This window comes from Syngnathoides biaculeatus, chromosome 4 (assembly GCF_019802595.1).
Source record: "Syngnathoides biaculeatus isolate LvHL_M chromosome 4, ASM1980259v1, whole genome shotgun sequence".
NCBI lineage: Eukaryota > Metazoa > Chordata > Actinopteri > Syngnathiformes > Syngnathidae > Syngnathoides > Syngnathoides biaculeatus.
Window position 1 is genome coordinate 21,424,349 of NC_084643.1, and position 15,505 is coordinate 21,439,853.

General features: G+C 41.0%; 1 protein-coding gene across 4 annotated transcripts in view; it reads left to right on the forward strand.

The window, feature by feature from the left end:
- Nucleotides 1–15,505, forward strand: part of unc5db (unc-5 netrin receptor Db) — a 201,617-nt gene that overhangs the window by 170,738 nt on the left and 15,374 nt on the right. For all 4 annotated transcript variants that reach the window (XM_061817331.1, XM_061817334.1, XM_061817332.1 and 1 more), the window contains one exon: nt 7,644–7,871. In XM_061817331.1, coding sequence (XP_061673315.1) covers nt 7,644–7,871 — 228 coding nt within the window. The remainder of the gene's footprint in view (nt 1–7,643; nt 7,872–15,505) is intronic.

Consider the following 15,505-nt stretch of genomic DNA (forward strand, 5'->3'; position numbering starts at 1 on the left):
ATTCCTCTCCTTTCCAGTGTATGCTTCCGTCTTTCTAATTGTTCCTCCGCCTGTTCCCTGCTTTCACTGTAGATCACAATATCATCTGTGAACATCATAGTCCACGGGGATTCCAGCCAAACCTCATCTGTCAGCCTATCCATTACTACCGCGAACAGGAAGGGGCTCAGTGCGGATCCCTGATGCAGTCCCACCTCCACCTTAAATTCTTCTGACACACGTACGGCACACCTCACCGCTGTTCTGCTGCTCTCATACATGTCCTGGACTATTCTAACATATTTCTCCGCCACACCAGACTTCCGCATGCAATACCACAGTTTCTTGGTACTCTGTCCTAGTCTTTCTCTAGGTTTACAAACACACAATGTAGATCCTTGTGACCGTCTCTGTACTTTTCCACGAGCATCCTCAAGGCAAATAATGCATCTGTGGTACTCTTTCTAGGCATGAAACCACCAAGTCTCCTTCTCCCCTTTCCTACCAGAAGGCACCCCAAGTATTCTCCTGCCCATCTCTCTGAGTACCTTGGCAGTAGTATTCTAGTCTTCCGGGAGCTCTTCCTGTCCATCGAGAGCCTGTCTCACCACTTTCCGAAAGCCCACACAACATTCTTCCTTCCTCAACTTCCACCACCTGATTCTCTGCTCTTCCTATTTCTTCTTAATCTTTCTACCCGCTACCAGAGTCATCTTACACACCGCCATCCTATGCTGTCGAGCTACAATCTCTCCCACCACTTTCTTACAATCAGTAACTTCCTTCAGATTACTTTGTCTGCACAAAATATGATGCACCTGCGTGCGCCTACCACCGCTCTTGTAGGTCACTCTATGTTCCTGTCTCTTCTGGAAATAAGTGTTCACCACTGCCAATTCTATCCTTTTTGCAAAGTCCACCACAATCTGACCCTCAAAGTTCCTTTGCTGAATGCCGTACTTACCCATCACTTCTTCATTGCCCCCGTATCCTTCGCCAAGATGTCCATTGAAATCTGCTCCAATCACAACTCTCTCTCTCTCTCTCTGCGATGCTCAGGACAACTTCATCTAATTCCTCCAAAATTTCTCTTTCAACTCAAGGTCACATACGAAGAGAGTACACAAATGCAGGACTCGGGATACGCAGAGGTAATTCCGGAAAAACGTTTATTGTGCCAAGGTCGGGGATCAGGCAGATAGTCAGGTGCAACAGCGGTAGTCAGGACGTCGGGCGTAGAAAGCAGGTCCGCGGGCTGGCAGGAGTCGTACACGGGAGATCGATCAAAGAAGGTAGTAGTGTCAAAGGAGTCAGGCTTACGGGGTCGGTCGGAGAACAGGCAGAAGTCGGCAGACACGGGTTCACGATCAGAGCTACGGGAGTGCAGGAACGGGGCATGAGTTGCAACGATCTGGCAAAGCCAAACCGTCCACTGGGTTCCATATATACACCGGGGTAATCACTGGCGATGAGACGCAGGAGTGCGCCTCCTAATCAGAGCAGCTGTGCGGGGAACCGCACAGCCAGGGCTGGACCGGCAGGAACATGACACATCGCCGTTAATCACATTATACACAATACCCTCAATTTCAAATTTCAGCCTCATCACTCGATCTGATACTCTTTTCACCTCTAAGACATTCTTAGTCAGCTCCTCCTTTAAAATAACCCATACTCCATTTCTCTTCCCATCTACTCCATGGTAATATAATTTAATCCCTGCTCCCAAGCTTCTAGCCTTTATCCCTTTCCACTTGCTCGCTTGGATGCACAACCTTTCTCCTAATCATCATGTCAACTAACTCCTGAGCTTTTCCTGTCATAGTCCAAACATTCGAAGTCCATACACACAGTTTTAGGGACTGTGCATGCCTCTTCTTATTCTGCTGACTAAGTCGCTTTCCTCCTCTTTTTTTGTCTTCCAACTATATTATCTGAATTTCTACCTCCGCTTTGCAGATTAACAGTGCCAAAACATATCCAAAACATCTTCCATTTAAGGATTATGGAGGCCACTGTGCTGTTAGGAACCTTAAGTGGAGCAAGTCTCATCAGACCAGAGAATCTTACATCTCATCGTCTTGGAGTCTTTCAGGTGTTTTTAGCAATCGCAATGGAGGCTTTCTTGTGTCTTACACTGAGGAGAAGCTTCTGTCCGGCCACTCTCCCATAAAGCCCCGACTAGTGGAGAGCTCCAGTGATGGTTGACTTTCTAGAACTTTCTCCCAACTTCATATCTAGAGCTCAGCTCTGTACATGTTTTTTTCCATAAATGGGAATTAAAATGGGAATATGCCATTTGGAGGTTGGGAACAGATTAAACTAATTTACATTATTTACTATGGAACAAAATATTTCTGAGGTTGAACAAATCAGACATTGAACACTTCACATGAATGAATTATGTTCGAACTCCGAGGTTCCACTGTAACTGTTGAAACTTAATGAAAGTGAGACGTCAGTCCCGGAAGTTCCCAAAATTATATGAGTTGTTTATAGCAATTCGGGAGAGGCTCCACACCAAGCAACTAAGTCCAATGGACGTGTCTTGCTTGATAAATGCCAGTGAATTGCCAGTGTCACACGTGCAATAAATGTCAGAGGTTTTTGGAGATGAATGTGTCTGATAGGAAAAAAAAGAAAAACAACATTCTTTCCTTGCATTTCATATTGCATATTGCATGTCAGTTTTTTCCCATTCCAGAATGTTTTTCCCGCTCAATTGAATGTACAGCATGTTTTACATTATACTCAATTAAGTCATGCAGCATTTCATCCCAAATTCATAACTGTCATGCTCCTGGCTTCCTGCCCTGGCTGGGCGTGGCCAGCCAATTAGTCAGAGCACACCTGCACCTTGTTCCAGCTGATGCCTCCCAGTATATATAGGACTTGGGGGATGACTTGTCCTTCGCTAGATCGTCGTCTTTGATGCTTCGTTCCCGCACTCCCGTTCGTCTGACTACAACTCTCCGTGTACCGACCTCCGCCTGTTCCTTGACCCCGCTATTAAGCCTGCCCCACAAATACTTCTGCCTGGTTTGGACTGCCTACCTGAACACTGACCTTGGACTGAATAAAGGTTTCCTCTGCACCTTCTGCGTGTCTCTGGAGTCGTGCATTTGGGTCCGCCCTCGTGCCCAGTTTGTGACAATAACAGGGAAGAACCTCTCTCACTTTGATTTGTTTTTTTTTTTTTAGCTGTAACCATGAAGGTGATGACATGTAATGGAGTAAAAATAATGAGGAGAAATTTCAGTCAGACAGTAATGTAAATGTAAATAGGAGAAAAAACGTTTAGCAATCCACACATGGGTCAGAATAATAAATACTGCAGGTTTGCCTCTGGCTATTGTGGTGGTTGTCAGCACTTAAAAGAGCTTGTTATGAAGTTTGCTCTCTCCATTGTCTGTGTGAGGTGCAAATGTTATTTTCTGCACAAAGAAATGGAGGCTGGAAGGAACGTTAAGAGTAGCTGTATCTCTGTCATGCATCAACCTAAAATACAGAAATAGGTTTTTTGCCTCCTCCAGTTTTGATGTTGTGCTGTCCTTTTTCATGACAGCCGTTTTGACATAAAAGGACAGATTATGCAAAACAAAATGTTTTTCATAAAACATTGTGATGGTGAGGACCAGTGTTTGCCACAGTTACCTTGAAAAGGTAACTTAGTTACTAATTACTTGAGCTCAAAAGTAACGTTTTTTACTTTACCAATTACGTGATTTCAGAAGTAACTAAGTTAGAGAACAGTAACTTGTTACTTTCAGCAGCTCGCAAGTGGCAGTAATGTCACTTATTCCGAGTACAAAATAATACTTCAACAATACCCATTATATGGTAATGTACACCACACAGGTTGCAGAATGATGACATCAACATGAAGCAATAACTTAAATATTAATGTAGTTGAAGCCACAATAAATCGGTAACATGCTATTCCAACACAATACAGTTAGTACCTCTATGTGAACATCCACACTTCTATTAAGAGTCATAACTAATAGAAAGCTAGATGCACATCCTGATCCATGAAAGTAACTGTGTGTATGCGTGTACGTAAACCTGAAAGTGAGTGGCACGTACACATGCACACAAAAATATATAATGAGCTATAATATACTGTGAGCCATGTTTGTGTGTGTGTGTGTGTGCATGTGTGTGCGTGCGTGTGTGTGTATACAGTGAAGAAAATAAGTATTTGAACACCCTGCTATATTGCAAATTCTCCCACTTAGAAATCATAGAGGGGTCTGAAATTTTTATCATAGGTGCATGTCCACTGTGAGAGAGATAATCTAAAAAGAAAAATCCAGAAATCACAATGTATGATTTTTTTAATGATTTATTTCTGTGATACAAGTGCAAATAAGTATTTGAACACCTGAGAAAACCGATGTTAATATTTGGAACAGTAGCCTTTGTTTGCAATTACAGAGGTCAAACGTTTCCTTCAGTTGTTCACCAGGTTTGCACACACTGCAGGAGGAATTTTTGCCCACTCCTCCACACAAATCTTCTCTAGATCAAACAGGTTTCTGGGCTGTCGCTGAGAAATAGAGAAACAGATTTTCTATTGGGTTTAGGGCTGGAGACTGGCTAGGCCAGACCTGAACCTTGATCTGCTTCTTACGGTGCCACTCCTTGGTTTTCCTGGTTGTTTGCTTCGGGTCATTGTCATGTTGAAAGACGCAGCCACGACCCATCTTCAATGCTCTGACTGAGGGAAAGAGGTTGTTCCCCAAAATCTCACAATATATGGCCGCGGTCATCCTCTCCTTAATAGAGTGCAGTCGTCCTGTCCCATATGCAGAAAAAAAAAGAAGGGATATCCTGCATGGGGCTCCACTCCGATTGAGAGTGACCTTCATGTTTAGCTTCTTCCATTTTCTAATGATTGCTCCCACGGTGGACCTTTTTTCACCGAGCTGCTTGGCAATTTCTCCATACCCCTTTCCAGCTGTGTGGAGTTGTACAATTTTGTCTGTGGTGTCTTTGGACAGCTCTTTGGTCTTGGCCATATTACAAGTTTGAGTCTTACTGATTGTATGGGGTGGACAAGTGTCTTTATGCAGCTAGCGACCTCACACAGGTGCATCTGATTCAGGATAATACATGGAGTGGAGGTGGAGTTTTAAAGGCAGACTAACAGGTCTTTGAGGGTCAGAATTCTAGCTGATAGACAGGTGTTCAAATACTTATTTGCAGCTGTATCACACAAATAAATCATTAAAAACTCTTACATTGTGATTTCTGGATTTTTTTTTTTTATTATCTCTCTCACAGTGGACATGTACCTACGATGAAAATTTCAGACCCCTCCATGATTTTTAAGTGGGAGAACTTGCAATGTAGCACGGTTTTCAAATACTTATTTTCTTCACTGTGTATATATATATTCCCTTCAGGCTCAAGTTTAATTAACATTGCTACTCAAAAGCAAACACGATGTGTGATTGGAAAAAATGTTTCTCAGAGGTTGATGTAGTAATGAGGAAATGGACCACAAAATGAAGAAATACACGGCATCCCATGGAGTGTAAGAGAGAGAGAAAAGAAACAAAGGGTTTAAAAATGTATCATACCTGCAAATACTACCATTAGTACCATTAAAGCCAAACATGCCAAGTTAAAATAGACATTATCCACAATCCACAAACTATACTTTAGATTGCCAAAAAAAAATTCAGATCCTATATTAAAAACTAAGACATTGTTCAACAGTTGACACAATGTCAGATTAATTCAATGCAGAATATGTCTTGGATCATATTAATACAGTATAGTTAAGCCCACAAGGAAGTTGTAAAAGACAATACAGGTGCATCTCAATGAATTACAACCATGGAAATTGAGTAAACCTCATGGTAAATACCAGTAGATTCATTCAACACATTGGAAAATACCTTTCACAAAACATTCTGAAAGTTGTTCTGATTGTTACTCTCGTCTGCGTCCTTTAGGGTCCAAGGGGATTTCAGTCTAACCTCATCTGAAGGTAGCTGGGGTAGGCTCCATTATGCCGCAAACCTAGTGAGGATAAGCAGTACAGAAAATGGATGGATGGAGAAATGATACTCACATTGGCATTAAATATATAAAAAATACTTTACATCAATATATTTAACTCGTCACTGTATTTTGTCACAGAACAAGTTTTTGCTTATGCATGAGCTTAGTGACCAAACACTTCTTGCAGTAATATGTCATTTGTTAGATAGAGTTTTATGTGTAATAATAAAAGCAATGACAATTACAACTCTCTGTCTTGGGAAAACTTAATGATGTCAAGTGCATGATAAAATAGCACCTCATAAAAAGTGGGACTTAGGAGACCAGGCTCAGGAGGTCTGTGGCTGCTAGTAAGATTGGGGATGACTCACTGCTTCTTGTAATTTTTCTGAAAGAAAAAAAAAACAATCCTCCTCAGGCATCAGTCATGAGCACATTATTTTTCTCAGCGCACCTATTAAGTCATATAGTCACACATATTTCATGTCATTTATTGGACAGCATTAGGTGTTTAAAACATCTGATGGTCAGATTTTTGCAAATGAGGAGCGTAACAAGGTTCAAAATGTGCAATTTGTTTTATTCAAACTTTTTTTTTTACTCTGATTTCCCTGTTAGTGTAGCGTGAATAATTTTCCCTCATTTCAACTACAATTTGTTTCAGGATCTAAGAGTATGGCCTATGTAGTGACAGCTTACAATAATTTGATATTTGTTTGCTTCCTGTATAATGCTGTATTGTAATGTTGTAACGGAAATGAGGAGGAAAGCGAGGGGAAACAATTTTTTCCCTCCGGCTGGAAATAATGAAGTGCTTAGAATGCTGTTGTCTCATACATAAAACACTGTGTTGCTCATACTGACTATTTGTTGTTCTGCTATGTACCAACATCTTTTATATTGTAGGGAATTATTTTTTTTCCCCACGAGATCAGGAACCAATTGTGTAGAATTTCTTTTGTGATTTCAACCTTTGTCATATTTTTTATACAATGGTGAACAAGAATTCAATCTATAATGCATTCATTTCATCTATCGAGCTATAGGCATGCATATTTTATGGTGCATGTGGCTCTTTGAATTTAACAAAATATCAGTGGAAGTGTCTTAGTTTTATAAAAGTTTTTATAATAAGTTTTATAAAAGCATGCCTCAGTCTCATGGAAGATAAAAATGTATTTAATTCTTCATATTGTCAGGGTTATTTTTAGGTATGTGCTTAATATCTGAAACCTGTATGTAATTAGGATATTATTTTTTTTAGTTTTTTGAATAATTAATTATTCTCGTGTCACTATACAGTATTTAGCAGTGTAACATTTTCTAAAATGATATATATGATATCACAATAAACAATATATTGTTGCCTTTGTGGATTTATTGATTAAAAAGCTATATATATTTGACGTAACCTTTTGCCCCAAATCTGGATCCATAAAGCATAGTCCAATTTAAGACAAAAAATATTATGCAATGTAAACATTTATAAACTTCCTTGAACCTGACACTTCGTGAAATGTTCTATAATTTGGTTTATTAATGTAGATTAATAAATTAATGATTTTTTATGATTTTTTTTTTTTGCATCATCACCAGTCCGTTGAGACGTCTTTTTAAGAGGTCGAAACCTACAATGTTCTCTCGTTTTCTAGGAGGTGATGTTGGTGGAGGATGAGTCTACGTCATGTTACTGCCTCATGGACTCAACAAGCTGCCACCTGCTGCTCGACCAGCCAGGTTCCTATGCCCTAGTGGGCGAGCCCCTGACACAGGCTGCTGCCAAGAGGCTGAAGTTGGCTGTGTTTGGGAACATGGAAGGCACTTCTCTGAACTACAGCTTGCGGGTGTACTGTGTGGATGATACACCGCATGCCTTTCAGGTGGGGAAACTAAAGTATTTATTGAGTACACCGATCAGAGGAAGAACTTGTAGAAACTGTTAGGGAAAGATAATATCCAGGCCCATCGCTTTGAATGGTGCAGTTTATAATCACTTTTTGCTTCTGGAAATCAGAACAATGCCACCATGTGCCACATTCCCATAATAGATGCAGATTTTTGTCTACCGGCCACAACTGTGCCAGTTTAAATTATTTTCATTATTTTGGGCTGCATTTTCATGAACAGCATATCTGCAGGAGGGCACAAATACCTGTGGATTCTATTTTCGTGCAAGCGCAAGCCACGCTGTGCATATTTGTTTGGCAGGCCATTCTGGAGGAAGCTGCGCATTCCAGCGCTGTGTACTTAGAGATGTGGCCACCAAAGTCCCAATCTGGTGTCAGAAAGTTGGTCTTTTTATGCCTGCTAAGACTAGGGCTGGGCTATTATGAAAAAAAATTATGACCACAATTATTTATAATTGTTTATTTTACACTTGAGACTTTGTCAGTCCCAAGATGCACCATGAGAAACAATAAAACAATGAGTCCCTCCAACTTATCATCACAGAGTACAGATACAATAACCATCGGCATGACAGGGTATCAATATGACATTTTTATCTGTCTAGCCATCCATTTTCTTAGCAACTTATTTTATTTTATTTTCGTATTCTTTAAATGTATTTATTGTATGATTGTGGCAGCACGGTGGAAGACAGGTCTATCTCACAGTTCTGAGAACCAGGGTTCAAATCCCACCCCCACCTCTGTGGAGTTTGCACGTTCTCTCCATTCCTGTGTGAGTTATCTCCAGGCACTCCGGTTTCCTCTCACATCCCAAAACATGGGTTGTAGGTTAATTGAAGACTCCAAATATCCCGTAGGTGTGAATGTAAGTGTGAATGACTGTTTTTTTTCCCATGATCCCTGCGATTGGCTGGCGACCAGTTCAAGATGTACCCAGCCTATCTCCAAAAAATAGATGGGATAGGCTCAAGCACGCCGGCAACCCTAGTGAGGATAAGCGGTACAGAAATTGCATCCATGTATCTATGTATGTTGTCATATTATGCATTATATGCATTATATATTTTCTGCAGCCTCTTGGCAAGTCAATCTCTCAATAATCTTTTCGCTGGTTAAAAAAAGGATGAAATATAAAATAGTGCCTTCACTCGAGCAACTGGACTGTGATGTGAGACCTTCACCTATCAATCCAGGGATGCTGGAAAATGGGTTCATTGAAGTCACATACTTCCCGAATATCAATAAAGTTCATAAAGAGTTAATGTTATGTGCGAAAAACACACACACACAGTGCTCAGAGCACTGTACTTTTAAATATGTCGGCGTGGTAGAGTGAAATTTTTAAAACAACATAAACAAAGGCCCCAGGGAGCTCCGGGCCGGCAACTGAGGATGGTCCTTCGGACGGGAATGACGCAGAGTCTGAAGAGCGAGCTCCAGCGGCGGCCGCGAGTGCGGAAGCCGTTAGCCCCAGATGCCGAAGCTAGGCTAAAGGCCTCCGCTGCCACTGGAAGCCGAGCTTTGATATCTGGGAGCTATCCAGATTATCGAAGCTGGCAGCGGCGGGCCACGAACCAAGCTTCCAGGCGCCGGAGGCTGTTAGCCGCAGACGGCGAAGCTAGCCTAAAGGCTTCCGCCACCACCGAAGCTCGGTTAAAGGCCTTCGCCGCTTGAAAGGTCAGCTCGCCGCACACCGCCGGAGCTTGTTTGTCAGACTCCGCGTCATTCCCGTCGGAAGATCCATTTTGTTTACGCACTTATGTCGCACGTAGGCCTCCGAATAGTCAGACTCCACGTCATTCCGCCCGAAGAACCATCCGAACATTCAACATTAATTACACCCACAGGTTCAAATCTGCTATTTCTTCATCAGGTGAGGATAAATCTGAGAAATCAGCGCTGGGCATAATGGTGTCCCATGTAATCGAGCGTTTGGAACGGCACGGTACACGTCACATACGCCCACGTACATCATGTGACTCACAAAAATGGCAGTGCCCCTGAAAAGTTGTAATTGTCGACAAAAATCTTCTCAAAACACTATTAAATGAGAGAGGATTTAGCATCACATTGTCAAAATAGGAAACATATTACATGACCAATTGGGTACACTGTTCATGCAAAGCACTGGATTTCTCCTTTAACTTTCCCTGAAGTTTCCCAGTTGTGGTTGTGTTGCAAACCCCGTTCTACCAGCAGCTGCTGAGCAGTTACCACAACAATGAAAAGTTATTTGGTCCCTAAAAATCTCTCATGTTCAATGTATGAGACAAAAACGTGTGCCACTTTGCCTTTGATTGGGTAGCACCAAGACAGCATTTGCACTTTTGTGTGGAATGTCTTCACCAACATGCACATGCACGCATGTACACACAGGTCTTAAACTATGACTCTACAAGCACAGAATGATTATGCTTCATGCGCCCCTGTTTATTTTTATGCATCACAGACTGATAGAATGTACACCAAACGAGATCCGTTTGGAGTGATTTAGAAATCACGATTAATAAACACTATTATTCATTGAGTTGTCACTGATGGTGTAGTGGTACCCACAGCTGACTTGGGTGTGGGCAGCACAGAATCGATTCCCGTTCTGTAATGGTGTCGATACGATTTGTTTTTATGTGCCCTGCAACAGACTGTCGACCAGTCTAGGGTATAGTCAGCCTTTTGCCCAGAGTTAGTTGGGATAGACTCCAGCACTCCCGCCATCCTTGTGAAGGTAAGAGACATGGAAAATAGATGGATATTATTCATTGATTTTGAAACTTAGCATTTATGTAATGCAGTCACTCACATTTGACGGGCACGATCACGCTCACGCACCATCGCACTCGCAAATCTGCACAGTCGAGCACGAGCAACTTGTTACGAGTAGAACAAAAAGATATTGAAAGACGTCGCTTATTTTATGTAGTCTTGACATTAATTTACATGTTTATTTCATGAACGTTGGTAACAAAACAAGCCTGATTCTCAACAATCAGTATTCACCTGGAAACAGGAAATGCAAGTTAACTATACTGAGCATGTTTGGAAGTGATGCCAAACGCATATGTTCCAAGCTGCTTCACGTACTGCGAGCTCATCTATGTCAAAAGTCATCAACATAATGAGCCATGTCAAAGGAAATTCAGTTACACCAGGGGTGCTCAATGCGTTGATCGCGAGGCAGTTTTGTTTGATCGTGTGACGGCGTACCTAAAAGAAAAAAGAAAGACAGACTATCATCCACCTCGTCGCTTGATTCAGGTGTGGCCAATACGTTGACCGCAGACACATAAAGGTGGCGTTCTAGCAAGCCGGCCTCCTATGTACAGCAGTTGCAGCGATGCGTGTGTGCACCCATCCACTCCCGGCCACCCCCGCTCCACTCGTCGATCGCGAGAGGCTGGCTGCTTGAACAGTAGATAGTAAGTAAGTTTATTTCAGCTTGTCCCGTTAGGGGTCGCCACCGTGTGGCATCTCAGATGAAACGCTCATATTTGTTTGGCACAGTTTTTACGCCGGATCTTGGGTGGACAAAATATGGGCACCCCTGAGTTAATTTGAAAAAATTTCTCGGATATAACGTAGGTAATGTTTCAGTATCCAAATATAATAAGTATGAGATTGTAATTTACTTTGACTTGATCTAAGTTCTGATGGTAGACTAGTCTATCCATATCATTTTCCCCCGTGGTACCGCGTTATCTTGAAGTTGAAAACTTTTTTCTGCTCCATGCTTTAGCAAAATATCAATAATCTACTGCTAGTTTTATCAATGGATTGACAATAGATGGCGCCGTAAATTACGCAAGATTCTAACGATATATCATGATGAAATAAAATGATTTGATTATATGAATACTTAGTTTTGAAATTAAATCTCTATTGACCTCTTTAAAATAGTCTGTCTCAGTCTGTGCAGTGTCAATAAATTATGATTATGGTGTTAGATCACAACTACATACTCGGGCATAACAACTCAGTAAGTTATTTTAAGGTCTTGAGATTCCATCCTTAATCTCATGCTCAATTTTATATCTGCGGGCATGACTGATTACACCCGTGCATTTTTCAAATGTGAGTGACTGATGCAATGATCAAAAAAAAAAATCTACATTATACATAATCAACATTAAATAGAAGTTAATAGAACAAGCATAAAATAAGTAATAACACCAGTCACCCAGTGTGCCATTTATGGAAACTATCCATCCATTTTCTGAGCCACTTACCCTCATAGGAGTGGTGGGAGGCTATCCCAGTAACTTTGGGCAAAAGGCAAACTACATCTGAACTGGTTACCAGTCATTCACAGATAACATATCGACACCATCACTGAGCGGGAATCAATCCCAACCTGCCCACACCAAAGTGAGGTGTGCGTACCACTATACACCATCAGTGGCTGTAGTGGAAACATGGGAAATACTGTAATTCTCTCAAGGCCCTACAAGGGGATTAAATCCCAGAAGGGGCCCCTGGAATGGTGTGTGCTTCCAATGGGCTAACTGTTCCAGTTAATGCACCATCGTGCATCCATAGAATCCTGCCATCCAGCTGTCATAATTTCTGGTGGCATGGAAGAAGGCATGTGCTCTTATGTGTGACCGTTCACAAAATGTTAACCTGGATTCTGTGAGGCATATGTGCAAACCAGTCGACCACCACTCCCCCCTAAAACAGGAACATTTTAGCGTGATTGCATGGCAAACATACGGGGAAAAAGTCTTTTTTTATATATAAATATATAAAGCCATGACTATCTACTGTTCCTGCTCGATGCACCGTGGCCTTTTGGGGGCAGTGTGCTACGATGCGTGCATGAACTTTTGGATTTTGATATGAAGAAGAAAGTCACAATCAACCTGTACTAAACTTGGTTTTTACATATTACGAAGAATACTATGCTTGTTGGCATTGTTTCATTGTTTGTCTGTATCTGTTGCTATGCAGTTTGTGTGTAAATATTCATTATTTGAAGGTAAATCCCTCTCCTGATCGAATGCCCATGTTAGTCAGTCATTAGGGTTTTCCTTTGACTGATAGCATGAGCTGACGTTTTCTACAATAAGGTGGGGGGGTTGTGTTAAATATTTTATTTGGGTAATGCATTTTGTTGTGCTTTTAGTTTTACAGTAAACTCCAACTGTGGTGTAAATAAACACCTGAAATCACTGTCAGGGAAGGAAGGAGAACCTCCGTCTCAAACTTGCTATAAGCAGCAGAGGGTGCTTTCAGAGTGCCTTTATAATGCACAAACAACCCGCCCTGCAGCACATCAGTAATTTTTCTTCAGTTATAACATTTTTCTGATTGTTAGAAGCCAAAATGTAAATCAGGATTCAATTTCGAAGAATCACTCAGAACTCTCCGATACTGTATCTTAATCAGTGGTCGCCATACTTTTTCTGCAGTGCCATACTTTTAGGAGGTGAGATAAACTGTGCCAGTACAAAGTTGCATCTTTCACTGCATTGTAGTCGCACCGGTTATGAAAATATGGCCCAATCTCTTCTATGCGTGTGCGCAATATATGATTATAGCAAAAATTATTGTTATATGCAGTGTGTTACTATGGTATTAAAAAGAGCGAAAAGCTGTAAGGTTACATTTATTTACAAAGTTGAAATTGAACAAAAGGCTTCTTTGAGCACCATCCAGATCTGCAAAGACTCAAACTTTTATTATGAGGACATATTACATATTGTAATAATGGAAAGGAGAAATTATTTTAATTTGAGTAAACCTATAGGTAAAATTTGCATGATTAAATAAATTACAAGCATCAAAATAATGCAACACAGTAAGAGCGTGGAGCCGAGTAAGAGTCTCTGCTCCAGGGTTAGCCATATTAAGGGTCAAGTGGGGGAAAGGCCAATAACCCTGCAAGTAGCCAGACTCTCCTCCCTCACTGAGGCAGCCTCAGCTGAAGCAATAAAAGTTTCTAAGAATATACGTCAGATTGCATGCTGAATTTGGATACTGTTTGACAATGAAGAAGCTAATTGGCAGATTTCCTGGTGAGAATGCATCGTTTATTGTTCCACTAATTGCGTTACAGCTAGAGAGATTTTGACAGTGAAACAAAGCTCTTGGTATTATAATCACTACTAGTCAAGTGTTCATCGATACAAATTTTGTAATGTTTGACTTGATTTGTTTTATAGGAAATCTAGATTAGAGGCATTTTAAGCATTGAGATCCTATAAGTGAACATCTGGGAAATCAGTTTTCCTGTGATCCCTCGAGAGACTTGACTAAACACGAGAGCTCAGGCTTGTGACTCATTCTTCTCTGCAATCACCATTCTGTCATGTCACAGCCATCAGCAGCAGCTGGCTTTTTGAATTTGGTTTATGCTTTGCAAGCAGATGCCAGACGCGTGCATCCCATGGGTTCTTGTCTGCCTAACACCATATCTCTGTTGTGCTTCCCAAGCTCCAGTAATCACACACTGCTTTCTAGTTCTGGATCAAGCTCGATTCAACACACATTTTTTTGTTTTTGTTTTTTTTCATGGCTATTCCATTCAGATTGTATTAGCAAAAAGAAACACACTGTAGGCTGTTTGGGAAAATTTCTGCTCAAATATGACTAGATAATATGGTTCTGTTTTGTGTTGACAATCTTCTTCAGTTAAACAGCAGTTCTTTTGAGTGTACTGAAACTTTACAATCAGTTCTTGAAAAACATTTGTTCAAATAATTCTTTCACTGAATCCTTTAGTACTTTTTCCATCCATTCATCCATTATGCAAGCCGCTTATCCTCCCAAGTGTCACGGAATAGCTGAAGCCTATCCTAGCTAGCTTCAGGTGAAAGGCAGACTACAACCTGAACTGGTTGCCAGTCAGTCAAAGGGTAGATAACCACACCATCACTGAGTGGGAATCGATCCCACGCTGCCTGTACCAAAGTCAGACGTGTGTACCACTACACCATCAGTGACTCTTTCAGGTCTGTTGGGGAAATTTAAAAAAAAAAAAAAACAACTTTGGCAAAATGATCACCTACTTTTCTCTCCCTGAGCTAGTTCTCAAACACCGGGCTTCACTTCCCATGCAGCAGGCTCAGCTACCGAGGATCCTTCCATGTCTGCTTACATCCAGCTGGACTCTCGCCAGCCGCCGTGACTTTTTTTGTATTCTGTTGCACAGTATTTCGCTGACAGCAGCTGGGTTTTCTGCTCACTCACCTTATTGTTATTGTGATCTGATTAGAGTAAAGTGTGAGTGGTGAGAACCACTATTTAAGTTTAATATATTATTATAATGAAATAAAAAAGGATTTAATAATCCCATGCGAGCTGCAGAGGGAATACATACATACACAAATATATGTGTATGTATGTACATTTATCATTAATTTACATTTATTTTAAATATTTGTGCGAGTTTTCCTGTGCTTGACTTAGCTATCAGCACGATACTGTGGCCTGGGAGTGCAAAATAATATAACCATTTGTAATGTGAAATGTTAGTGTTTCGGGAAATTTTAAAGTGTCTTTTGTTGTTGTGTTTCGTCTTTTTTTTTGGGGGGGGGTTCATGAAAAGTTAGTGTTTCACAATTTGTTGTATGTTTTTGCAAGGACATCAGGACTTGCTGTTAAAATTG